The 27,656-nt window shown below is 49.5% G+C and overlaps 1 protein-coding gene across 5 annotated transcripts in view; it reads right to left on the minus strand.

Annotated features, from left to right (window-relative positions):
- Positions 1–977: 977 nt before the first annotated feature.
- The window catches only part of ABAT (4-aminobutyrate aminotransferase), an 85,482-nt gene continuing 58,803 nt past the window's right edge, over positions 978–27,656 (minus strand). For 4 of the 5 annotated variants that reach the window (XM_081559299.1, XM_081559296.1, XM_081559298.1 and 1 more), the window contains 11 exons: positions 25,992–26,041; positions 17,451–17,531; positions 16,742–16,834; positions 16,183–16,245; positions 15,138–15,201; positions 13,975–14,123; positions 11,309–11,446; positions 9,740–9,907; positions 8,072–8,218; positions 5,843–5,954; positions 978–4,148 (listed from right to left, as the gene is read on the minus strand). In XM_081559299.1, the coding sequence (XP_081415425.1) occupies positions 4,027–4,148; positions 5,843–5,954; positions 8,072–8,218; positions 9,740–9,907; positions 11,309–11,446; positions 13,975–14,123; positions 15,138–15,201; positions 16,183–16,245; positions 16,742–16,834; positions 17,451–17,531; positions 25,992–26,041 (1,187 nt within the window). In that variant the 3' untranslated portion in view covers positions 978–4,026. The remainder of the gene's footprint in view (positions 4,149–5,842; positions 5,955–8,071; positions 8,219–9,739; positions 9,908–11,308; positions 11,447–13,974; positions 14,124–15,137; positions 15,202–16,182; positions 16,246–16,741; positions 16,835–17,450; positions 17,532–25,991; positions 26,042–27,656) is intronic. The other variant, XM_081559297.1, reaches the window with a different exon arrangement.

Genomic DNA, 27,656 nt, shown 5'->3' on the forward strand with positions numbered 1-27,656 from the left:
TGACTCCAAAGTGCGTCCAGTGTTGGGATTTCCCAGTGGCTAAAACTCCACGCTCCCAAGGCATGGGGCCTGGGTTCGATCCCTGGTCAGGGAACTAGATCCCACATGGCACAACTAAAGAAAAGATCTCATGTGCTGCAACTGAGACCTGGTGCAGCCAAATAAATTAAAAAATACTAAAAAATTGAAGCAACGCAAGGTATCTAGTGTGGATGGTCACTGTCCTGGACTCTGGGCTCCGTGCCCATCCCCTCCACATCCAGCCCATTACTGCTGTCCTGGCTGGGCCGCCCGGTCATCTTGATGGCCACAGATTCCCACCTGGTCGTCCAGGCTCTCTGTTGTTCACAGAGGCCACTCAGGATATTCTTTCTAGAATGCATGTTGAGTACCCCCTTACCCCAGACCTTTGGTGGCTCCATCACTGTGTGGAAGGCCCAGCCTGGCCCAGAAGGCCCTCTGGATCCGTGCCCTGCCTTTTTCTTTGGCCTGGTCTCCAGGCTCTTCCTGTCTCCCCGTCTTTGTGATATAGTCATGCTGAACACCACAGACCTGCCTAACTCACCCAGCCTTCAGCTAGCTGTTCTCTTGGTCTGGAATGCCTTCTACCCCTCCTCTGAGTCACTGGAGCAGTTCTTACTCAACTGTGAAGTTGAAATTCAGGGGCCTAACTTCCACCCTGCCTTGGGCCTATCCTTTGTTCACGAACAGCGTCCTCCTGTATCCTGGTCCTTACACGGGCCCATGGCAGGTGAGCCGAGGATCACACCTTGTCCACCGTACGTGGTGTACCTTGGATGAACTCTGATGAACTGAATGGCCTCAGCAGGCTTCCTGAGCCCAAGGCAGACTTAATGCAGGCACAGAATTCCCCCAGGACACCCCGAAGAGGTATATTATACGTGCTTAATAAGAACCTGTCAAATGAGTCCTTACCAAAACCATTTCTAACCAAAAAGGCCACTTATACACAGGTGTTTCCATTATAAACATTTTGTTTTTAATTTAAGAATACTGATTAACACAGGAAACATTGAATTCATGGAATTGGGCATAGGGTTATCCGTTACATTGTGACATGTTAATTTATCATTTATTGGCACTGTCAACAGAATACTGTAAACAAGATCACTTTGTATGCGGGTAAGTTGACGAGGTTCCCTAGCTATGGTTTTCTACCATGAGCTGATATATAGATAGATATAGACAAGTATAGATATACAGACAGATGAATGTTGTGCACAATTTTGCATGGTTACTGAGTGTCAGTAAAAATTATAAAAAAAACACCCATTTATAATAAAAGTGAGGATGTGCTAAGATTTGCTATTACTGGACCGTGTTTTTCTGTAAAAGGATGAGATTTCCTAGCGACACGTACTAAACTCCATGGCACTAATGTGGGATGGATTCATTTCCAGACCATAGGTCACAAAAACTCTTCTGCACCTGTCTTCTGCTCTCCCTGTGTTCCACTAACCCCTGACAATTTTCTTGAACACTGCTGAGAATATTTACCTTGAAATTCTTCCAGCTAGACCCCCCATGCCCAAAAGAGGATGTCTCAGGAACTCACTCAGCCCTGAGTCAATGAGAACTGGCTGATAAATGGCTTAAAAAGTTTTCCAAGAAGTAACTTCCCTTGGTAAGGAGTGGATAAGTCTGGTCATGACTCTCCAGATTAAAAAAAAAAAGATTTCATTTATTTGTCCATGCCCTATGGGGAGAGAACAAAATATTGGAGCCACTCTCTCCACCAAAGAGAGCCATGTTTCTGATTATGACCTGGCTTAAAAATCTTTTGGACTCCAGGAACCTCACTGTGTGTTTGGATCTGATGCTAAAGTTCTCAAGAGAAAGCATATGTGAAGTATGGTTTGGTTTGCATTTTGCTTGTTTGTTAAATAAGGCCTTGAATCTTGGGATATTGCCTGTGGAATCTGGATCCCCAGTGAAAAGTGTGAGGCTGTGAACGGATGTGTCTTTGCATATGCTGTTCCCTTTCTGCAACACTCTTCCTTGCCTTGTCTGCTAGATGAACTCTTACTCATCCTGCAAAACCCTGCTCAAATGTCACTTTATCCTTGGACCCTCCTCTGACCCTTAGGTGGATCAGGCCACACCCTCTGATTTCTTGATGTTCCCACACATACTGCTGTTATGGCACTTGCCATTCTGCATTGATTGTTGTTTTAAGAGTCTGTTGTTCCCAATGGGAGGGTGAGTCCCTTGAGAGCAGGGACTGGGTTTTATTTCACCTTTGGATTTCTAGTGCTTAGCAATGGGCCTGGGACAGAGCAGGTATTTAATGCAAGTTTCATGAATGAATAACTGGATAAATAAATGAATCTACAAGTGAGTGAAAGTTGTAGAGAGAGGGACCTCCATTTACCCGGCAGTGCGCATGCCCTCGGACACAGCAGAGCTCCTTAAAAGCAACAGATTAGCACTGAGTGCAGGATGTGGGGTGAGCCAGTATTCATGGATCTGTCTGTGTTCTTGTTAAACATGTGAGTTTGCCTTTCACTCTTGGCAAAGATAGGTTGATGACCAAATCTGCTGAACAGTGGAAGCAGGAAGAAAAAACCAAAGCACTTTGAGATCTTTGGATGATTAGTTATTAAAAGAGAAAAGTGCTGAATTGAGATTCTTGATCTGCCCAGCTCCCCCAAAACAGTCAACCAAAGCACGGGGAGACCCAAGTGGCTTCCTTTTGGATGGACTTCCTTCGTCTACCTGCTAAACCACACCGCATTGCTCTAGGATGACCTGCTGCTCTGTTTTAGGAGCATCTGAAGTCAAATTAGTTGCAAAATTGTCTCACCTCCAGGAGAGACCCCCTTGAACCTCAGCCATCGTCCAGTGAAGCCTCTAAGCATCACCTGCCTGATCCTCTCACACTCACGCATGGCGGGAAAATCTCTGACTCGGAGCAATAACGACAAGGGAATTGCCGCGTACTGACAGGCTGCATTTTCCCGCCTGGAGCGCTGCGCATTTGATGCGTGATGCCTCCCACAAGAAGAAACCTGGCCCTGTAACCAATTCCCTCTGACGGAACAGCAAAGCCATTCCTGGGGCGCTGCTCACATGTGAAGCAGAGGTGGATGAACAGAAGCTAGAGAAAGGGTTCCCCCCGGACCAGGGGTCCAAAGTCAGGCCCCAGGTGCTGGGGGGACAGGAAGAGGGAAGTCTCTACTATCCCCGGCCTGGGCTGACACTCCTGGGAGTGTGTCCCAGGGTGATGGGCTACAGCTTTCCTTCCCAGGAGGGAGGTCCAGGCTGACGTCTAACAGGAGGGAGGGGACTTGGGGAATGAAGGTGGTGACTAAGACCTGTCGGTGATGCTGCCCAGAGATTCTCCCAGGACGAAGCCCCATCAAGGAGAGAATTCACAGTTTGGAGAGGAATCCCCAGATGCATCGGGGCAGTGGCCAGAAGACCCCTTCCCACAGCCCGAAGCTCAGTCTCATGTCCCTGCCATCCTGCCTTCCCATGCTCTGTCCTGCCCATCACTGCACTGCCCATGGGACATGCTCAGAGCTCCAGGGCTGGGGAGCAGGGGTCGGGGGACACGAGTCTGTTTGCATAGGACAGGGGAGGGGGGACCAGCATCCTCCCCTCTCTGAATGTGTCACTCGAGTGGAACGGAACCCAGGAGTCCTAGCCACCAGCCCCAGCAGCAGGTGTCATTCCCTTGACTGGCTTCCAAAGTTATTGTGGGGGTCCCCGGGGGGCAGTTACATGGCTAGGACCCCCGGGGACCATCCTAAGACCAAGTCCAGGGCTCAAGCAGAATCTCTGAGCTGAAAACCAATGTGCGCCATCAGCTCCGCAGAGACGGAGACCCCAAGCAGCCCCTCCCTGCCCCCAAGCCACCAGAGGCATCCCTGCCTCTTCATGAATAACCCTCCAGTTTATGCCTTCACCTCTGAAACTTTGAGTGAAAACATGAATTAGGTGAATTAATCAATTGGACAACAGTTGAGGTTGGGCCGTCCTCACAGCGCGAAGGAGAGGGCTTCTTTACTTGAAGTCGGCTAGGATGTCACTAAAGATGTTGAGGAACAGGTGGGCGTGGTGATCTCGGAAGACCAGAGTGGGACGGAAGCGGATGGACTTGTCGCCACAGCCCCCCAGCATCAGGCCTGGAAGGAGAGGCAAGGGGCGGGTTAGAGGCTCTGGCTCAGAGTCACCTACCGGGGGTCCCCCAGGGGGCGGTCACACAGGGGTGCTACCATCCATCTGGACTGTTTCATCCTTAGCCTAGCCACCCATCCAGCCTTCCCGTTCTCTCCCATCGCCTGGCTCACCCACCCTTCTCTCTTCCCTCCCTCCCTTCCAACAGCGAATGCCAGCTCTGGTGCCCCAAACTAGCCCTGCTGATGGAGAAACCCTGAGACCAAGTCCCTGCCTTCGAGGAACTCGGTGCGGCAGGGAGAGAAAATAAGTAAAGAACTAAATTACAGCGCTTCCCTGGTGGGGTCCAGTGGTTAAGAATCGGCCTGCCAATGCAAGGGACATGGGTTCGATCCCTGGTCCAGGAAGATCCCACATGCCACGGAGCAACTAAGCCCATGAGCCACAAGTACTGAAGCCAATGCTCTAGAGTCCATGCCCCACCACGAGAGAGGCCACCACAATGAGAAGCCCGCGCACCACGTGGTTAGAGAGTAGCCCCTGCTCCCTGCAACTAGAGAAAGCCTGAGTGTAGCCAAAAGTAACCGAATAAACACAATTATGAACAAAAGAAGTAAATTACAAAAGTGTGGGCAGGTCAGCAGCATGTCCAAGAGACAGAATCTGCTTATCGTTATCTTTTTTTAGCATATGGGACTTTTGTTCCCCAACCAGGGAGGGAATCTGTGGTCCCAGCAGTGAAAGTGCTGAGTCTTAACCACTGGACCGCCAGGGAGTTCCTGGAATCCACTTATTTTATTTTAAAAATCTATTTATTTATGGCCTGCAGGAATCTTAGTTTCCCGGACCAGGGACAGAACCCGTGCCCCCTGCAGGGGAAGCACAGAGTCTTAACCACTGGACCATCAGGGAGTCCCCAGAATGTGCTTAAAGGGCAACTTCACCTTTGACTAGATGGGGGTCCTTGCCTGGGTTTCGCAGTGTCTCTGAGACTTGTTTTTTTAAATTCTCAAGAGGAGATGAATTGCCCTTCAGGGTTGCTGCTGGGATCCTCTAAGATGGTCCACATGAAAGACACCAGCTTAGTCACGTAGCAGGCACCTGATCTCCCCCACTTAAAACTTCCAGGGCTCCCATAGCTCTCAGGAGAAAGTCCAGAACCTTGAACCTCATCCACCTGAACCTGATTCACCTGCCACTGCCTCTGTTCCTTGTCACACTCTAAGCCCCGTCTCACCCAGCTAAAAGGAACACCTCCCTCCCTCTGCCCAAAATGCGCCTTCTCACCTTCTTCACCTGGCCAACCGCTATTCATCCAGCAAAATTCTGCTTCCTCCAGGAAGCCTTCCCTGATTTCCTGGACATTTTCCCCAGCTATGTGCTCTCTAGATCCTTTTCATCCATTCTAGGACTTAAAACTGCAATAGATTGTTTCTGAAATATTCTCTTTGATGTCACCCCTTCCTGCTAGATTGAAAGCTCCTTGAAGGAAGTTTTCCTGATCCTCTCCAGCATGGGCACCACTCACCTTCTCTGGGAATATTGCCACATGAATCAACATATAAAGAAAGCTCCCTGGTAACTTTCTCTTAAGAAAGGAGATTCAGATTATTTTTAGTTCCTTGAAGGTTCATCTTCTGTGCCCCAACTGGGCCCCCCACCAGGAACTGTGGTCACTTCCCCCCCTGCCCGGGTGTCTTACCTTTGTTTCTGGCTATTGAAATGAGTTTATTCCGCATGGATTCGTCTGGAGTGTCGAAGGAGCAGAAGGTGCCTCGCCCTCTGACTCTGCTGATGAGCTGGGGGAACCTGGCCTGCAGTCGGGAGACAAGGCCGGCATCAGTGCAAAGGAAGGCAAGACTTCCCTGGTGTTCCAGGGGTTAAGAATCTGCCTGCCAATGCAGGGAACCTGGGTTCGATCCCTGGTCCGGGAAGATCCCACGTCCTGCAGAGCAGCTAAGCCCCGTGCACCACAATGACTGAGGCCCGCATCCTAGAGCCCGTGCTCTGCAATAAGAGAAGCCACCTCAATAAGAAGCCTGCATGCCGCAACTAGAGGTTAGCCCCTGCTCACTGCAACTAGAGAAAATCCCATGCAGTAATGAAGACCCAGTGCAGTAAAAAAGAAAAAAGCCAAGGCAGCCATCAGTCCACATGGACCTCATGGCCACTTGGCTCAGGGCAGGGACAGCCTCAGAACAGCAGGATCCTTGCAGAGCCCAGCCGGCCCTGGCACGTCCACACTCCAGCACCGACAACTGCAACTGGGGCCCAGCTGTCCCCCCAGGGGACATAGAAGTGTCTGACATTTCCCCTGCCACCCTGACAACGGGGAAGGAACGGGCAGCAGGAGGGAAGGTCCTTCTGCTTCCATCCTTCCCAGAGGCTTTTTCTAGCACCTGCTCCTGCCCAGCCTCAGTCTAAATGCAAATCCAGTCCAAGGACAGAAAAAGAAATCCCCCTTCGAGCTACATGCAGCACAATTGGAGGGGCTCAGCTGTCTCAGCAGTCACACTTAACCCCTTCAGCATCTGCCATTAGGCAGACCTGGGTTTAAAGCTCCCCATTCCCATCAGATAATGAGAATTAAATTTTTCTAACTTCTACTTGTTCTGGCTTAGGGGTGCCAGAAAAAAATACAGCACACCCAGATAAATTTCAGATAAGCAACTTCTTTTCTTTTTTAACTTTTTTTTACTTATTTTTGGCTGTGTTGGGTCTTCCTTGCTGCGCGAGCTTTTCTCTAGTTGCGGTGCGTGGAAGGCTACTCCCTACTCGTGGTGAGTGGTTTTCTCACTGTGGTGGCCTCTCTTGTTGCAGAGTACTGTAGGGAATATTCTATGCCCAGGCCTGTACTATAATTAACAGAGCTTCTTTGAAAAATAAGGATGACTTTCTCATCACCCGCAGGCGAAGGGCTGGGAGCAGTAAAAAGTACATTGGGGAAAAACATCTTGAAAACAAGATGTTGAAGTGCTGATGTGACTGATGGAAAGCCATTAGTGACTGTTCCCAGAGCCTTGAGGGATTGCTGAGAAAGGGCGTCACTAGCCCAAGGGCTAAACAGAGTCATGAAAGGCCTGAAGGTTTGACACTGAGGACTTTACTGTATATCTTTATCCCCTATCTGAGACTGTAAAGAACAGATATCTCTAGAGCACGTACAAGGAAAGGAAAAAGGAAAGTGAAGTCGCTCAGTTGTGTCTGACTCTTTGTGACCCCACGAACTGTATCCTACCAGGCTCCTCCATCCATGGGATTTTCCAGGCACGGGTACTAGGGTGGGTTGCCATTACTTTCATTGGAAGGACTGATGCTGAAGCTGAAACTCCAATACTTTGGCCACCTGATGCGAAGAACTGACTCATTGGAAAAGACCCTGATGCTGGGGAAGATTGAAGGCAGGAGAAGAAGGGGACGACAGAGGATGAGATGGTTGGATGACATCACTGACTCAATGGACATGAGTTTGAGCAAGCTCCAGGAGATGGTGAAGGACAGGAAAGCCTGGTGTGCTGCAGTCCATGGGTTTACAAAGAGTCGGACACGACTGAACAACGACAAGAGCTTGCAATCTGTCCCCCTGGAGAGCACCGCTACGGAGTGATCAGGGTGTAGAGGATGGTCCAGGGGAGAGAACAGGCAGCACATGGGTGGGAAGGAGAGAGGAGTGTTGGGGAGGTTTCTCAAAGGAGGGATATCTGAACTCAGAGGAGGATGTTAGAAGAAAACTAGGAGTTCAGGAACCGGGAACAAGGTTGGAAATGAGGGGTAGGAAGGCACTCCCTACAGAAATGCTGCAGCCCATTCAGAATCGCTGGGGCAGTGGGTGCGATGCCACCCTGAAGGGTTCAGCTGTTGCCCCAGGGGCCGTGGGGAGCCATGGGTGGGGATCTTGGAGGGTTGAGGTGGGGCCGGGGTGGCGGAGTACCTGGAGGTCGAGCAGTCCCGTGAGCAGGACCTTCCCAGCATGGGCTGCGTTGTTCAGCAGGTCCTCTCGCTTGATGACGTTGATGACCTCAGCCAGCAGCAGGTTCTTGGATGGGTCTCCCAGCCACGTGTTGAAGATCCGGTAAGGCTGGAATCAGAATCAGATATCATGGGGTATCAGAAAGGTTCCAGACATACCCTCAGACACACTTCTCCCCGTTTAAGAGGAGAGAGATCAACTCAGCGAGCAGCTGCTAAGGGCTGGGAGGATAACACATGGTCTCACCAAATTCTCTCCATCACAGCAACCTTGTAGGTATTATGTGTGTGTGCTAAAGTTGCTTTAGTCGTATTTGACTCTTTGTGACCCCATGGACTGTAGCCTTTCAGGCTCCTTTGTCCATGGGATTCTCCAGGCTAGAATACTGGAGTGGGTTGCCATGCCCTCCTCCAGGGGATCTTCCCGACCCAGGATCGAACCCGCGTCTCCTGTACTGCAGGCATATTTTTTTATAGCTGAGCCACTGGGGAAGCCCTGTGGGTCTTATAGTTACTACTATTAGGGACACCGACTCATCCAGGCCCTGGAAAATCCCTCAGTCCTGGGGAAACTGAGACAGTTGGCTCCTCATCACCACAATTCTTATTTTTATAAAGGATGAGCTGGGGTTCTGAGAGGTTAAGTGATTTGTATGTGAAAATACAGCACTTTGGTGGAGTCAGGAGTGGATTGATGGCAGCCTGACCCTTAAAGACCACTCGCTTTACTCCTCTTTCAGGTATCAGTGCAGCCAACTGAAGCACAATGCCCAGCCTCTCTTGCAATTAAGAGTGGCCACATCAACAGATCTTAGGCAAAAGCGGTAGGAACAGAAACATTGTGGGATTTCTGGGAAGGCTGCTTAAAGACGAGAAGTGGGCCACTTTGTCCTTGCCTCCTTTTTCCTTCCTACTGCCTCGAATTGAAACTTGAGGGCTGGAGCCCAGGTAGCCATTTTGGATCAGGAGGTGACTTTGAGGGTAAAAGTTACATGCAGGAATGATGGAAAGAGGGACCCTGGGCCCTTGATAACTTTGTGTGTGTGTGTGTGTGTGTGTGTGTGTGTGTGTGTGAGAGAGAGAGAGAGAGAGAGAGAGAGGGAGAGGGAATCTGTATGTACATATGGCATTCTAGTAAAGTGGTTAAGAGCATAAGCTCTGGGTTTATACCTTGACTTTGTCACTTAACTGGCTGTGTGACCTTAAACAACTTACTTAACCTCTCTGTGCCTGATTCCTCATTAGCAAAATGGGAGAGAAAAATAACATTTACTTGGTTAGATGTTGTAAGGATTAAAAGTACAAGCAGAGTATTTAGAACTGGGTCAGAGACAAAGGCTCTGTTCATGGCCGCAGCTATTGACAATATTTTTCCTTGTGCACAGAGAGAAAAATTAGAAGCCTGATGATAGACTGCTATAGAGTCAACCCTGCAGAGAGAGCTGGGGTGATTGTAACCATCACCTTTAAATCAGGTTGATAAGAAATAAGGCTTCAGAAACTTCTGTGAGACATTAGGTATTTACTGAGTGCCTTGTTGGTGAGAAAGAAGCCGTTAAGAGAAAGCAATGCCCCCTGCCCTGGAAAGCAGAGGTGGGGGGGGGGGCAGGCAGGCAGGGTCCCCACTCACAGCATTGGGCCTCAACTCCTCCTTGTGGAAGAAGCCCCCGGTCATCATCTTCTTGCTGAAGGTCATCACATCCGCCGGGTCATCCAAGCCCCAGTGCTCGTGGGCCCAGAACTTGCCGGTGCAGCCTCCTCCAGTCTGAACCTCATCCACCAAGAAGGCACAGCCATGCTGGTGGAGGTGGGGTGAGGGAGAGATAAATACCCCGTCCACCTCGCCCACCTCAGACCCGCCCACCTTGGACCTCAGATTCCTGAATCCAGCCCAAGAGCCACTGCTTTCTGAACCTCACATCCAGCCTGTGTTCTCAGGCTGTGCAAAACCAAACGAAGGCTTAGGAGGTCAGTTCTTGCAGGACTGTGTCTGCACGTGGCCTCTCACTGCTCAACGGGAACAAAATTGGAACATCAAACGCTCCCTGAACCACTGGCTTTGGTCCCCGAACAGGCCAACGTGCTCAGAAGGAAGTCTGTCCCGATGGTAAGGCAGCCCCATTTCCCAAACTTCAGGTGCCATGTTTGCCAGCTCTGCTCAGCACCTGGACTATTATTATTATTGGTCTTAACTTTTTTCTTTTTTAAATTTTGGCCACACCATGCTGTAGGCAAGATCTTAGCTCCCAGAGCAAGGATTGAACCCCTGCCCCTTCAGTGGAATCGCAGAGTCCTAACCAGTAGACCACAAAGGAAGTTCACCTGGACTATTATTTACTTAGCATCTGTGTTTAAATCAATTTATAGCACCTTTATCTGTAAAATGACTGCTTGGATGGGCCAGCTATACATGCAAGACACATTAAAATAGATATGCGGGCATGCTAAATGCTTCAGTTGTGTCCGACTCTTTGCAACCCTGTGGACTGTAGCCCGCCAGAATCCTCTGTTCGTGGGATTCTCCAGGCCAGAATACTGGAGTGGGTAGCCTTTCCCTTCTCCAGGGGATCTTCCCAACCCAGGAATCGAACCCAGGTCTCCCGCATTGCAGGCGGATTCTTTACCAGCTGAGCCACAGGGAAGCCCACAGGGTCATCTGGGAAGCCCAAAATAGACATGATATTAAAATAAAGTTTGTTCATTTGGTTTCTGTGGAGAGTGAACCACAATGGGCTGAAAGATGAGGTGGGATCCCTTCAAAGAAAAAGGACGAGGAGGCTGAGGCTTTCCCTGGGACGTTCTCTTGTTTGAGAATGTCCCTAAGATGGAAACTGCCTGCAAAGCGGGAGACCCGGGTTTGATCTCTGGGTTGGGAAGATCCCCTGGAGAAGGAAAATGGCAACCCACTCCACTATTCTTGCCTGGAGAATCCTATGAACAGAGGAGCCTGGCAGGCCACAGTCCATGGGGTTGCAAGAGTCAGACACGACTTAGCGACTAAACCACCACCACCATCTAAGACGGCAGGTTGGAGGCTGACTTTGGAAGAAGATTTTAGGGAAGAATCCCCTGTCCTGCCATCAGCCCCAAGTTTTCTATCCACGATGCCCACAGATAGCCTCTGAACATCTGGAAATTTACAAGGAGTTCAGGTTCACCCTTTGCTCTGGAAACCAACTAACTGGCCCCGTGCACTGACCTTCCTGGAGATGTCTCTCAGCCTCCGGAAGAAGTCGTCGGACGCGTGGTTGTCTCCGCCCTCAGACTGGATGGGTTCCACAACGATGCCGGCCACCGTCCTCTTCTTCTTCCGGTATTTCACGATCAGGTCCTCCACCTGGATTCCCAAGGGGGACAGGACAAGGGCTCGTGGGCAGCCCCCGAGGAGGATGGGCATGGGGGGTGCTGTGGACCCCTGGAAGTTATGCTGAAGATGTCATGGTGTCTTATCGTTAGAATATACAGTGGAGAAAAGACAGTCTCTCTTTAGCAAGTGGTGCTGGGAAAGCCGGACAGCCACATGGCAGTCAATGAAGTTAGAACACACCCTCATGCCATACACAAAGTAAACCCAAAATGGCTTAAAGACTTAGATATAGACGTGATACCACAAAACTCCTAGGACAGAACATAGGCAAAACATTCCCTGACATAAATTTTAGCAACATTTTCTTAGGTCAGTCTCCCAGGCAGTAGAAATAAAAGCAAAAATAAATAAACGGGACCTAATCAAATGTATAAGCTTTCGCATAGCAAAAGAAACCATAAGCAAAACAAAAAGACAACCAATGAACTGGGAGAAAATACTTGCAAATGATGTGACAGACAAGGGCTTAATTTCTAAAATATACAAACAGCGCATATAACTCAATAACAAAAAACCAAACGACCCAATCAAAAAATGGTCAGGAGACCTAAATAGACATTTCTCCAAAGAAGGCATACAGATGGCCAACAGGCACATAAAAAGATGCTCAAAGTCACTAATTATTAGAGAAATGCAAATCAAAAGTACAATAAGTTACCACCTCACACCAATCAGAATGGCCACCATCAAAAGTATACAAATAATAAATGCTGGAGCGGATGTGGAGAAATGGGCACCCTCCTACATTAAAATTATTAAAAAAACATTGAAGTGTAGCTACAGTGTTGTGTTAGTTGCTGGTATAAAGCAAACTAAGTTACACACACACACACACACACACACATTCTTTTTCAGATTCTCCTTCCCTATAGGTCATTACAAGAAAAAAGTTTTTAACTGTTAACAATGATGGAGTAGTAAGAAAAGCATCTGATTTTCCCCAAGTGGTTATATTTCTTGGAGTCTTGTTCTAAAACAGCATCGTCTTATAAATAACTAAGGAATAGTAATTGTGATACTTCATTAATAATTTAATAATTATACTTAATTTAAAAAACCCAAACCCCACCCAGATAGAGTAACAAGTGCAATCTTTCTCTGTTATGCAGAATTAAAGAAAAATCATCTATGTGAATGATGTAATTTTGGTCTTTGCCTCGCCGGTGGCCCCAAGGATGCTGTCAGATGCTTTTTTTACTTTGAGTGTCATTTGCAATTTGTCATCGCATGGCTATTTTTCCATTTGTCCAGCGCTGTGTTTCTGACTAGTCTGCACTTTCCGATAGGATGCAGAAGAGACACATGTCTATCCAGCACTTGGAATGCAGCTGGTCCAAACTGAGATGTGCTTGATGTCTAAAATACACCCAGCAGTTTGAAGGTTTAACATTAAAAACACATATAAAAATATCTCATCAATAATTTAAAAACATTAATGACATGTTGACACAGTAATATTCTGGGATACACTGGGTTCAATAAAATGTTATTAAAATTAATCACCCAGGTCTTTTTACTTTTTAAAAATATGATGACTAGAAAAAAATATGATGACTAAGGGGACATGTGGCTGGCCTTATTTTGCTTGGACTCCATCATCTTGCTTCTTTTATTTACCACTAAACAGCCAGGTGGCTCAGTGGTAAAGAATTTGCCTGCAATGCAGGAGATGTGGGCTCGATCCCTGGACTGGGAGGATCCCCTGAAGCAGCAAATGACAACGCACTCCAATGTTGTTGTTGGGAAATCTCACGGACAGAGGAGCCAGGCAGGCCACAGTCCATAGGGTCACAAAAGAGTCGGATACGACTTAGTGACTAAACCGTGACGATGAAATACCTAGCACCTAGCCTCACACCTGGTAGGTGAAATCTATTAATTCAAAAGGAAGATGTGGGTAAGAGGCAAGCCAGCCTTATTTGAGCTCAAATCCAAATCTGAAGAGTGATAGCCACTTCCCACCTGCCCCCTCAACAACAGAATCCTTTCAACGTCTTACATGGAACCCTAATATCTGGGACAGATCAAGGAGGGGCTGTTATGGTTGAAGTGAAGGTTGCCCATCCTCAGTCCCTCCCCCACCCCCTGCAACCTCCAGGGCTCCCCCAAAAGCCCCAGGATTCTGGAGAAGACTGACACACAGTGGACTAGAGGATCCCCTGGAATCAGTTTTCCTATGAGCTGTCCCATATTCTTTCCATCAGTTCATTTTCTCTTATTCTGGAGTCAGTGAAGCTTGTTCCCAAAGAAACTTAAACGACACAGAAGTTGGTACCAGAAGCTGGGTGATGAAGGCTGGGTGGCAAAATCAGTGTCTTGTTACCTTTCCTAACATGGAACATCGGGACACGTGGCTCCCTGTCCCTCTGTCCCACCCAGGGAGTGCCACATGGTTCCCCAGATACTCTGTGTGTATTCCTCTTATCTGGGCTAATTCTTGGGGTGCTGAGGGTCAGGATGGGGTGTTGAGGAGAGGACCGGGAGGGTCCAGGTGTTACCTCTTCTAGACAGCGGGCCTCTTCTTGTTGGTTCTCTTTCACAAACTCTTCCAGAGGATATTTCAGCCGTGGGAACGGTGCGATGGGCCAGTCAAAGGAGGGGATGTCGATCTTGTGAATGGCTTTGGAATGCGTGGTTGCTAAGCAACCTAAGCCCAGCAGAACAGAAGAGCAGAGGTTGGCTCAGGGAAGGAGGGTGGACCAATTTTTTTTTTTAAATTTCAAAGTTTGTGAATTTATTAAATTTTATGTTTTAGAGCACAGAAAATGGAGATTGGACTTGTCATAAACAGAATTAACCCCTCTATCCATTACATCATTACATCACCGACTCATTACATCATTATAGGACCAACTCAATGGACATGAATTTGAGCAAACTCTGGGAGGTAGTGGAGCCTGGTGTGTTGAAGTCCATGGGGTTGCAAAGAGTCGTACACTACTTAGCGACTGAACAACAACAACAACAAATCCATTACATGGTCTCTCTAAACCTTCATGAATGCCTGGTTTTAATCACAGTAGTTATAAAAACTTTAGGGCAGGTCAAGATATACTCTTAATTCCCAAAGTCTTTATCTAATTATTAGATTTTTTTTAAGGCAAAGATTGTACTTTTTTCATTTCAGAACTACTGTGCCTTCAGTGAATGGTACCTTCAATAAAGCAGGACCACAGCAAACGCTTTTTATTTATTTTTAAATTTACTTTTTAGTTGGAGTAAAATTGCTTTACAATATTGTGTTGGTTTCTGCCAGACTGTTTTTGAGAATGATATGGGGCAGCCTGGGGAGACCCGGAGCCTGCAGAACCCCAGTTCTGGGAACATCCTGAAGCTGAAGGGGCACGCTTGTTTCTTTGTGTGTGTGTGTGTGTGTGTGTGTGCCTTTGCTTTCTGATTTATCACAGACTAACTCTTTGAAGGCAAAGAGGCAAGGGTTCAAATCCTAGCTCTGCCGCTGAATGGCCTTGAATGTTCCTTCCCTTGCTGAGCCTCAGTTTCCACATCTGCAAAGTGGGAACAGCCACCCCTAGCCTGCAGGGAGTGGTGTGCAATTAAGGAGACCATAAGTAGAAGCCGCCATGCCTGATCAGAGGCAGCGATCGCTATTGTTGTTATTATTACTCTACCTGCCATCTCCGGATCCCACGGCCCTCCTTACCCATGGTCCTCCCGTGGAAGGCGCCCATGAAGGAGAGGATGCTGTAGTCGGGGCACCCGGGGGCCTGGAACCAGGAAACAACCATCATTCAGGATTGTGAACCAGGGACCTAGATGGCTGTCCACATGAACCTCAAGGAGCATGAGGTCTCAGAAGAACCAGGAGTCCCCTCGCAGGTAGAAGTTACAAACTGGACACCAGAGGTAAATATCCAGCTTGTGGATTTTTTTTTTTTTTTTTAAATCAAGAGGTTTCATGAGATACATTTCTGAACCTCTGTCTTCTCACAAGTTCTGCATCACAGACGCCCATCTTTCTTGGCCAAGCCTGAAGATGGGTGGGCGTGCTGCCCCAGGGCCCCCACCACCCCCCTTTCGCCTTTCCATAACCACCCCAGACGTCTACGGGCTCTTCAAGCTCCTCCCAGCCCCCCTACTTTCCCTGCTTCAGTGGCTCTGGCTCCCATAGCCCACAGGTGGGCCAGGTGTGGGGGTGGTACCTGCCTCCCATGACCTGATGCTGAGCTGGCTGGCCCCTCACAGGACACTCCCAGGCTTTGGACCAGCAGGAGGGGAGGAACACCAGCTTTTCCTGGCCCTCCAGGGCTGCCCCTGGGAGCAAGAGGAATTCATGAATGCCCAGGCCTCTCCTGGCCCTAAGCGAACAGCACAGCAGCACTGCCTTCTGACCCTCCACTCGGCAAGGAAGTCAGACCTGCCTCCAGGTGACTCAGGAAGAGTCGCTGGGGACATAGCAGAGGCCACCTTGGGGGCCCCTGAGTCTCTGGGAGGTTGACCTGGTTCAACTCCACTAGGTCCCCAAGACTCCCAGGAAAAACTCCAGCACCTTCTCCCGCAAACTCCAGAATACCCTCTCATCGTTTTCTTTTGTTCATCTCCAAATATGATATGAGATGCAGCTTGTTTTATTGCACTTCACAGATGTTGCATGTTTTTGTTTTTGTTTTTTTTTTACAAACTGAGACACCCTCCAACTTGAAGAGGACAGGACCCCACACACTGGGGCGAGGGGGTGCTGGGCTTACCTGGTTGACCATGCACGTCTCCAGCTCCTCTTTGGAGAAACTTGACTGGCCCCTTTCCTTGCTCTGACAAAATGGAACAGAAAAGATTCTCAGAGATGCTCTGGGGCAGGTAGAGCTGCCACTTTCCACTCACATCTAGGCAACAAGGGGGTGCTTTCTCAAGAGCTGCTCACACACGTCGATGTTACACGTATGGACGGAGGCACGAGACTGTTCTCAGTCTCGTGATGAAATGAATAGATGGATGGATAAGGCTCATCCCTGTTCTATTGGCAACATTGAAGATCTGTGAGATGGTACGTTATTCCAGGTAAAATAGCGTAGCACACTGGGGAGGTTTTGTACCATTCTCTGCTGGGATATTTGGAAAGGCTTGACTAGCCAGTGGCCCTCCCTGGATTTTGGACACGGTCACTGATGTCCAATATTCTGGCCAATTGGGGTGAATAATCGGACAAAGGCTGAGTGTGAGGCTGGGGGCTGAGGAGCCTGTGTGTGTGTGTGTGTGTGTGTGTGTGTCTGTGTGCACATGCATGCGCATGCATGCCCCAAACCTCACCCGGTACCACATGAAGATGGTCTTGAAGGCATTCTCGTTGGAGCAGGAGCCGCAGGCCATCGTGATAAGCTGGGTCATCCCTTTGGGAGCCACCTGTGGGGAGGGAAACAGTCATGGGCTCCCCACTACCTCCCTCCCTCCAGCTGGGCCGCTACATGTGGGGAGGGAACCAGGTAAGGAGTCCTGGACATAGACTGGGAGGGTGAGTGAGAAGCCCAGAAAGGCCCGGGGGCTGGAGGCCAGAGAGGATAAAAGGTGAATGAAGCCCATAGATCCTTCCTGATGGCCCTCCCTGCCACTGCCTGGAGGCACCTACATTTTACAGGTGGGAAGTCAGGATTCCGAAGGACACTGATCATTGTGGCCACTGAAACCCAAAGTCAGGGAGGACTGAAGGACACAGGCAAAGCTCCAGTTGTGGGATCCATGTTAATTTAAGTTCCCCTGGGTTCCCTTTCCCCCTACTCCACCCCCCAGCACACAAGGGATCCCAGCTTTTCTTGCAAGGAAAAATTTAAAAAGACTCATCCTGAAAGAAACAGCAGGAAGAGTGAGACTAATGCAGAAACATCCCATCCTTAATTGCTATGGATGTCAACCCTTTTCTTCCCAGCTACTCTGGCCTCCTGGAGATCCGAGCCAAGGGCCAGTGGTAGGGAGGGCGGAGGTGGGTCCTCATGTTGCAGTCTGTCCCCATGGAGTCACTCACCGAGAGCAGGGACTCCCGGAGCTTCTCCACAAAGTTCTCCGGAGGAAGGATTCCAAGGGCAGGTCTGTTAATGAACGTGCTCTGCAAAAAAGCCAGGATGCCAGCAGTGATTTCTTGCCTGACCCAGCTCCCACCCATAGGCGAAGCTTTTTGAGTGGATGTGTTTCCTGCTTCTGGAATGACAGATTTTCCTGCACTTTTAGAGAAATCCACTAGGATGGCTCTGGGTTGAAAACAAAGTGTCAGTTTCTTGGCTGGGGTATTGCACTATCACTATAAAGAAAGAACTGATGCTGAAGAATTGATGCTTTTAAACTGTGGTGCTGGAGGAGACTCTTGAGAGTCCCATGGTCAGCAAAGAAATCAAACTAGTCAATCCTAAACAAAATCAACCCTGACTATTCACTGGAAGGACTGATGCTGAAGCTATCCAATCCTTTGGCCACCTGATGTGAAGAGCTGACTCACTGGAAAAGACCCGGATGCTGGGAAAGATTGAGGGCAAAAAGAGAAGGGGGCAGCAGAGGATGAGATGGTTAGATAGCATCACTGACTCACTGGACAAGAATTTGAGCAAACTCTGGGAGATAGTGAAGGACAGGGAAGCCTGTCATACTAGTCCCTGGGGTTACTAAGAGTAGGACATGACTTGGTGACTGAACAACACCAAAAAGTTTTATTTAAGAAGGACGTCTTGACGGCAGCCTCACATTGATAAACTGCCCGCCTGCTTTTCCAAAGATTCCCAGCACGCCTTAGAGCCTGTGCTCCTCAACAGAAGAAGCCCTCACAGTGAGAAGCCTGTACACTGCAACTATAGAGTCGCCCCTGCTCCCTGCAACTAGAGAAAAGCCTGCACAGCAATGAAGACCCAGCACAGCCAAAAATATAAATAAATAAATAAAATTATTTTAAAAATTATCAAATAAATCTGAAAAGTTAAAAAAAAAATCAAGTTTTATTTATTTTTTGGCCCCATCAGGTGGCTTGTAGGATTTTAGTTCCTTGACCAGGGATCAAACCCATGCCCCCTGCCATGGAACCATGCAGGACCACCAGGGAATTCCCAGATTATGCATTTGTTGAAATCCATAGAACTGTATATGGCAAAGGATGGATCTGACCTCATGTGAATTATACTTTAATTAAAAAAAAAAACGAGGAAAGAAGTCTCAGTAACTGTAAGTTTTAAAGAGAGGGAGGCATAGGAAAGCACTCTGATGAAGGGAAGGGAAGGAAGGGAAGTCGCTCAGTCGTGTCCGACTCTTTGTGACCCCGTGGACTGTAGCCTACCAGGCTCCTCCGTCCATGGGATTCTCCAGGCAAGAATACTGGAGTGGTTTGCCATTTCCTTCTCCAGGGGATCTTCCCGACCCAGGGATCGAACCCAGGTCTCCTGCATTGGAGGCAGACACTTTAACCTCTGAGCCACCAGGGAAGTCCCGAAGGAGCTGGCTAATAAATGAAAGAGCTGCCTATGAAAGAAGCAGTGTTAGGAAACTTCCTTTTTTTGATAGATGTGGGTCTAGAGAAGGGGTCCCTCTATAAGGAAATCAACAGTGCAAACCCGATGCTTCACAGACACTTGATTCTGAAACCCAGGAAACCAGGAAGCGTCATTTACAACAAAAAGGAGAACCACTCTAAATGACAAAATCAGGTTAAGCAAACAAAGGTACATTCAGTTCAGTTCAGTTCAGTCGCTCAGTCGTGTCCGACTCTTTGCGACCCTATGAATTGCAGCACACCAGGCCTCTCTGTCCATCACCAACTCCCGGAGTCTACCCAAACCCATGTCCATGGAGTCGGTGATGCCATCCAACCATCTCATCCTCTGTCGTCCCCTTCTCCTCCCGCCCCCAATCCTACCTAGCATTAGGGTCTTTTCCAATGAGTCAACCCTTCGCATGAGGTGCCCAAAGTATTGGAGTTTCAGCTTCAACATCAGACCTTCCAATGAACACCCAGGATTGATCTCTTTTAGGATGGATTGATTGGATCTCCTTGCAGTCCAAGGGACTCTCAAGAGTCTTCTCCACACCACATTAGCTGATGACAATGTTGTATTGCTGCTAAAATGGCACATGGAAAGGTCACAGTTGTACATTAGGGTTCACTGAGTGGTGTACCTTCTGTGGGTGTTGATAAATGTGTCCACCATTATGGAAAGGATGCAAGTGGAAATGCAAATGGGGATAAGAACAGAGCTGACCTGTCTCTCCAGGTGCAGCCAGTGCCCCCTGGAAGGAACAGCGAGAGTCTGAGTGGGGTCTGCACAGTGGATAAGTAATGAGGTCATCAAGAAGTAGACTGGGGGATTTTCCCTGATGGTCCAGTGGTTAAGATTCCACGCTTTCAAAGCAAGTGAAAGTGTTAATTTCTCAGTCATGTCTGACTGTTTGCAACCCCATGGACTAAAGTCCACTAGGCTCCTCTGTCCATGGAATTCTGAAGACTAGAATACTGGAGAGGGTTGCCATTCCCTCCTCCAGGGGATCTTCCTGACCCAGGGATTGAACCCACATCTCCTGCATTGCAAGCAGATTCTCTGCCATCTGAGCCACCAGGAAGCCCTTCAATGCAAGGGGTCCAGGGTTCAATGCCTGGTCCAGGAACTAAGATCCTGTGAGTCAAGTTAAAAAGTAAAGAAGGATAGACTGAGCTTGGAAATTCTCAGGCACCCCTCTCTCTTGGACTCAGCTGTGTAAATAAACTCAGTGCAAATCCAAACAGGAGGAAACTCAAGGACGGGCGGGCCCCAGCTCTCATCCTCCTGTGGCACTGCGATTATTCGGCATGGCCGCTAGACTTTGTGGCAGCCTCGTGCCTCTGTTGGGTTTTCTTCTTCATGACTAGCCAGCTAGGTCTAGGATAAGCAATGGGGGGAGTTAACAGTTTTCATTGTAGAGCTGGGGAAATGGAGGACCAGAGAGGTCAAGCAACCTGCCTCAAGTCACACAGACAGAAAGAGACAGAACCATGAGTTGAATCCAGGTTGGCTGACTTCTGATCCCAGCCACTGGCAGGCACTGCAGGCAGCCTCCACCTGAAACTATAGATGCTGTTGGTAAGTAGGCTTGGCAGAGACTGGAGACCTTGGATGGCCCATGGGGGCCGCTGAGCGGCCTTTTGTTTTGTCTTCAAGCCATTCATTGTGTCCCCTGGAGAAGGAAATGGCAACCCACTCCAGTATGCTTGCCTGGAGGATCCCATGGACAGAGGAGCCTGGCAGGCTACAATCCACAGGGTCGAAAAGAGTAAGACACGATTCAGCAACTAAGCACACACACAGTCAATGTGCCCCCGAGGAAATCAAACACATCATGAGCTCGGGGTAGAGGTGAATTCCCAGCACAGGTAGTGGGGGAAGTGGCTCACAGAGGAGATGGCCGGGCTGACTGCCTCTCTGGGCCCAGGCAAGATGTGGTGGTGGTGTTCTTGTTTGGCAAAGCGTGACATTCATTAAGAACAGAAGGTATCTGAGACTCTGGGTAGCAGAATCAATTGAGGACAGGTTTCTAGAATCCTTGCCATCAGACTCAGCAGCTGTAAAGTGCAGAAGGAGGAGAATGGGCTTTGGTTTAAGTGGCTGTGCAACCTGGGGCAAATCACTTAACCTCTCTGGTCTTTAGAGTCTTTATTTGAGAAAATGAGGATTCCTTCCTGGCTGCTCGTCAGGAGCCAGTGAGAGGACACAGCCTACGGATGAGGCAGGAGCTAGTCCTGAAGGACAGAATCACACAGGTGGAAAGGCCTGGAGGTTACATTGCTGTCTTAGCTGACAAGGTCAGCTGCCCTACGGCCAGCCCAGCCAAGGTACCACGGATGTCAGTCGGCACTCATCATTCATTGCAGTGACCAGGCATATGCAATGACCAGTAATTACTGTATAACCCGTGAGCAGTGTGATGAGGCTGCCCCGGTGACGTAAGAAGCTCTATCTGCAACCGGTTAGATCCAGGTGACCCAGCACATGAATTATAGATGATGTGGTTGGGATATGAAAGGGTTGATAAGCACCATCTCAGGACTTCAGTGACTTGGCAGTAGCCTGTCCAAGACAGGTAAAACACCATGACCACCACCTGAGTGCATCTCTCGCTAAGAGTTTGGAAGACGTCAATCAAGGTCGTCCTGTCTGACACCTCAGATGTACTCTGCTGAGCTTGCAGTGGTCAACGGTCACTTCTCTAAGGCTGTGCCAGTCTCCCTGCCCCACACCCAGCCCTCTGCAAGAACGACATCAGCTTAGACTGTGATCTAGACCTTGATCCAGACTATGGTCTAGGTGGCGATATAGGCAGATCTGATCTGTGATCCAGACACTGGTGCAGACTATTCTGGACTGTAACATAGACTGTGATTGTGTCATCAAGCTCAGCACCAAGGACAGTGCCCAGCACACAGTAGGTATTCCATCCATCATTAAGGGAACAGATGTCAAGAAATGAGGCTGGGACTTCCCTGGTGGTACAGTAGATGGGAATCTGCCTGCCAATGCAGGGGACACAGATTCAATCGCTGCTCCGGGAAGATTCCACATGACAGGACCAACTAAGTCCATGCGCCACAACCATGGAAGGCTTTGTGCCTACAGCCTGTGCTCCACAACAAGAGAAGCCACTGCAGCGAGAAGCCTGCGCATCACAAGGAAGAGTGGCCCCCGATTGCTGCAACTACAGAAAGTCTGCTTGTGGCAATGAAGACCCAGTGCAATCAAAAAAATAAAAATAAATTAATTAATTTTAAAAAAAGAAAGAAATGAGGCTGAGGAAGCAGGAGCCAGATCACAAAGGGCTTTGCACGTGAAGAGGAGGAGCTGGGAGGCATCCTGAAGGCAGTGGGTGCCAGGAGAGGGTTGCAGGCACAGAGCAGTTTGGAGGATGGTTTGGAGGAGGTGAGAATGGACGTGGAGGTGGGAGGGAGCAATGGAGAGGGGCTGATAGGAAACTCCAAGTGGAAGAGGGGGAGCTAGGACTGGTCCCAGCCTGGGTGGGGGAAGGGAGGATGAAGGGTGGCATCCGGGTTCTTGGCAGGGATAGGTGATGCAGGGCATTCCCCCCACCCCCGCCCCTGCAAATCAGAATCCCTGGGCCTGGAAGTCACGTGCTGTTGGGGCCACTCTGCCTCCGGAGGCAGCTGACATGGCAAATGTGTCTGGCTTGTTTGCTGACACAGTTTTTTAGCACCAACTGCTGAGGCATCTGGGATCTGCAGAACGTTTCGAAACAAAGCCGGGCTCTGAATGTAAACACACGCTCGGAGATACCAACAGGCCTCTCCAGACACCCTGGGTTTGGGGGGTGGGGGGACGAGGCTTCTGCCAGAGCAGCCCCTGAACTTGTCAACCCATCGGAGGTGAGAGCCATCCCCAGGTCCCTCCCAGGCAGGTACGCCGGCCCACAGGTGAAGAGGAGCTGCGTTCTTTCCTGTTATCTTCTGCTGCTACTTTATGGCTGGAGAGGGGACTTCCCTGCTGGTCCAGTGGTTAAGAATCCTCCTTGCAGTGCAGGGACGTGGGTTCGATTCCTCGCTGGATAACTAAGATCCCACATGACATGGAGCTTTGCCCCAACTACTGAGCCTGTGCTGTAGTGCCTGCGCACTGAACCAGAGAGCCCGTGTGTGTGTGCTCAGTCGCTTCAGTCGTGTCCAACTCTTTGTGACCCCATGGACTGTGGTCTGCCAGGCTCCTCTGCCCATGGGATTCTCCAGGCAAGAATGCTGGAGTGGGTTGCTATGCCCTCCTCCAGGGGATCTTCCCGACCCAGGGATCAAACCCGCAGCTCCTGCAACTCCTGCATTGGCAGGCAGATTCTTTACCCACTGAGCCACAGGGGGAAGCCCAGGGAGTCCATGCACTGCAACCAAAGATCCTGCATGACACACACAAAGATCCACGTGCTGCAACTGAGACCCAAGACAGTCAAATATACAAATATTAAAAAAAATAAAAATAAAAAGCTGGGGAGTCGGTTCCTGCTTTCAGTCCTCCTGTCTTTCTTTGATTTCTTTTTGGGAATCACACCCCTTATGTGTGGACATGATGTCACACTCTGAGAAAAATGGACGCCCTAATGACACGTGGCGCCCAGGGAGGCGGGGTTGGGAAGTGGCCAGAGGGAAAACTGTCCAGGGATCTGGGATCTGCTGAGGCTGACCATGTGTGCACACTGCTGCAGAGATGCACTGGCTTTGTCTACACCTTGTATTGTGGGACGCATGGCTGTGTCACCAACAGACATGCTGGAAGGTCCACAGCAGTGGCCTTCATGGGAAGTGACTCAGATGCTCATCCGTGGTAGGTAGGATGCTAATTACAGTGTGTTCACACAATGGAATGATTAAAGCTGGGAGGATGGATGCCCTTTGGCTACCAAGGACACATCTCCAGATGGATTTTGAGTGAAATAAGCCTGACGTGATAAAGAACACACACAGTATGATTCTGTCCATGTGCTGTTAGAAGTAAAGGGAGGCTTCCCTGGTGGCTCAGCGGTAAAGAATCCACCTGCAATGCAGGAGATGCAGGCTCGATCCCTGGGTCAGGAAGATCCCTTGGAGAGGGAAATGGCAACCCACTCCAGTACTCTTGCCTGTAAAATCCCATGGTCAGAGGAGCCTGGTAGGCTGCAGTCCATGGGGTCTCGAAGAGTCGGACACGACTGAGCGACTTCACTTTCACTTTTCCCTTTCATGCATTGGAGAAGGAAATGGCAACCCACTCCAGTGTTCTTGTCTGGGGAATCCCAGGGACAGTGGAGCCTGGTGGGCTGCCGTCTACGGGGTTGCACAGAGTCGGACACAAATGAAGCGACTTAGCAGCAGCAGCAGCATACATATATACATACCATGTATCATAAGTGTGTTGTGGGCACCATTATGGCTTCTAAGAAGATACCCCACTCTTATCCCATCCCCACAAATGTGAATATGTTACACGCAGAGAGGACTTTGCAGATGTAATTAAGCTTCCTATTCAGCTCAGAAAGGACACAGTCTTAGATTTTCTGGGTGAGCTTAATGCAACAACACGAGCCCTTTGCTAAGGGCAGAGGCAGAGAAGGAAGACAAAGAGGGCTGGATCATACATTGCTGGCTTGATGGTAGAGGGGCCACATGAAACAAACTCTGCCAACAACCTGAATGAGCCCCAAAGCAGATCCTCCCCTGGAGCCTCCAGCTAAGAGCTGGCCTCAGCTTTGTGAGCAGCTAAGCAGAGCTTTCAGCTTTGCTCACCAGATTCTAGACCCACAAGATCTGTGAGACCATGAACGGCTGTTGTTTTAAATCTCTAGACTGGTGGTAGTTTGTGATGCCAATAACAGGAAACTAAAACAGGGTGGTATTAACATTTCATGGTTGGGGAGGACAATTAGGATCTAAAAAGCCTCCTGAGGGTCTTCCCTGGTGGTCCAGTGATTAAGACTCCGCTTCTACTACAGAGGCTGTGGGTTCAATCCCTGGTTGGGGAACTAAGATCCCACATGCAGAATGGTGCAGCCAAAAAAAAAAAGGCTCCTTAAGCGAGTGATAATGGGAGAAAAAATTGAGGAACACTGGATTACAGGGGAAAATTCATTCAGTAGTATGCTTCCATGGTGGTTCAGATGCTAAAGAATCCACCTGCAAACCCAGGGAGACCCGGGTTCCATCCATGGGTTGGGAAGATCCCCTGGGGGAAGGCATAGCAACCCAGTCCAGTATTCTTGCCTAGAGAATTCCATGGACAGAGGAGCCTGGTGGGCTATAGTCCATGGGGTCGCAAAGAGTCGGACATGGCTGAAGAGACTAAACACACACACACAGTACGCTCAGTGTGTGTGCACATCTCCATGTGTGTTACAGCCAGCGTCATCAATCAACGGCCCCCACCACTGAGAAGAATCCAGCTCCAGACAGTAGCAATGCCGAGGATGAGAAATTGCTCCTGACCCCTGCCTGCCACCCCAGTCACACTTGGACCCTTCCTGGCTCTTCTGATCTGGCTGCCCTGCCCTCTTTTGTTCCTGAAGCTGCTTGCACCTCTCCCTACAGGGACCATTCTTCCCCAACCCCCAGCCCGTCCATCCCTAAAAAGCCCAGCTCCCTTGGGTTTTTTATTTCCAGCACCTCTTCTGGCTGTGTGACTTTGGACAAATACTTAACCTCTCTGTGCTCAGTTCCCTCATCTGTAAAAACAGGGATAACAACAGTAGCCGCCCGAGAGACTTGGCAATATTAGATCTGTGCTGGCCACAGTGTTTATACATATTATGCTCTTAATTATTGTTCATTATTATCACGATCATTGTCTTGTGCCCACACAGCACTGATTGCATTGCTCGGTAGCGCTTCGTATGGGTGCGGTTCTCTGCTTACGTGTGTGGTTAACCGGCTGCCTCCATGGGAGCAGGGCGCTGTGTTGGCAAGGCGTTCCAAGGGCTTAGCACACAGTCTGGACTCAACAAATATTTCAGGGAGGACTGAATGGATGGACCATTTCCAAAGGCTGCCCCAGTCATCCTCTGAATCTCCATGAACACAATCCCGGGGACTCACCATATTTTGAGGCTGTTGGACGAGCTTCATGAGAGCAGGATGGTTGTAACCTGGGGAGAGGAAGATACAGTTAGAGACCAGCATCATATCCGGGGGTCCCCTGCCCCTCACCCCATCACCTGCCCCCTCCCTTCCCTTCCAACCCTGCAACCCTCTTCACACACAAAGGCCCATTCCTGGGGCCCCACCCAGGAAAAGCCCTGTGGCTTCACTCTGTTGGATGCAGGGGGTGTGGACTGGGGTGGTGGTGTGAGGACCAGGGGAGAGAGTGATTAACACTCTTGCTCGGTCTCTCCACCACCCACCCCACGCCCAGGGGTGCGGGGACCAAGGTTGGGAAGTGCTTGTTCCCCAAGGAAGGAACGCTCTGGGGGTTTTTCCAACTGACCTGTGGCCAGAGGTCTTTCGGCTCTGACTCTTACCACGCTGCCTGGATGTTGATGACTTTTCTGCCTCAGTAGATAAAGGCAGTGTCAGGGAATCGCATTAAGCCACAGACGCAGCTTTCCTTATCGGCTTCAGAAAGAAAGATGAAAGCAGAGCTAGGCCCTCTGATCAGGAAATCCTACGCCTGGACTTTTTTTTTTTTAACCCACACCGAGCAGCAGGTGGAATCTTAGTTCCCTCACCAGGGACTGAACCTGTGCCGCCTGCGGTGGAAGCGCTGAGTCTTAACCACTGGACCCCCAGGGAAGTCCCTGCATACCCGGGTCTTTGATGTCATGCCCCACACCCCCACCCCACTGCAGGGCAGGGGCAGCTGTCTGGAGGCTGCTATTATAGAAGTAAGCTTAGGAGGCAGAGTCATTGTTGCAAACCTTCGGGTTCCCTAGATGGCCTGGGGAACCCTGAAACCCCTTCAAACCTGACTCCCTATTGATGGGCCTGAGGTGATATTAAAAGGTCCAACATTATAGGATGGTTGTAGGGATTAAATGAGAGAACACGGAGGACACCATGCATGCGGGCTAGGTCGCTTCAGCAGACCCTTTGCGACCCCATGGACTGTAGCCCGCCAGGCTCCTCTGTCCATGGGATTTTCTAGGCATGAATACTGAAGTGGGTTACCATTCCCCTCTCCAGGGGATATTCTCGACCCAGGGATCCAACCCGAGTCTCTTGCATCTCCTGTACGGGCAGGCAGGTTCTTTGTCACTAGAGCCACTTGTGAAGCCGTTGGAAGACACTATGCCAGATGGTAAATTTTCAATAATCATTAGTTAAAAAAAAATTATTTCAGTGACTACAGATGTAGGAATAAAGGTGGCCAGAGACAGAACTTTCAGAACTTCTGGCCTTTTAAAAAAATAATTTTATTTATTTATTTATTTTGGGTTGCTCTGCGTTGTCGTGGCTGTGTGGGCTTTTCTCTAGTTTCGGAGAGCTGGGGCTACTCTCTAGTTGTGATGCGCGGGCTTCTCATTGTGGTGGCTTTCCTTGTTTCGGAGCATAGGCTCTAGAGCTCGGGTTCACAAGTTGGGGCACACCGGCTTAGTTGCTCCAGGGCGTGTGGGATCTTCCTGGATCAGGGATCGAACCCGTGTCCCCTGTATTGGCAGGCGGATTCTTCAGCACTGAGCCACCAGGCAAGCCCTAGAACTTCTGGTCTTTTAACAACTGCTGCCAGTCTGATCAGCCCGATTCCCCCAGCCCCACAGAGATGCC

Source organism: Giraffa tippelskirchi, chromosome 13, assembly GCF_054371585.1.
Source record: "Giraffa tippelskirchi isolate mGirTip1 chromosome 13, T2T-mGirTip1v1.2.pri, whole genome shotgun sequence".
NCBI classification, from domain to species: domain Eukaryota; kingdom Metazoa; phylum Chordata; class Mammalia; order Artiodactyla; family Giraffidae; genus Giraffa; species Giraffa tippelskirchi.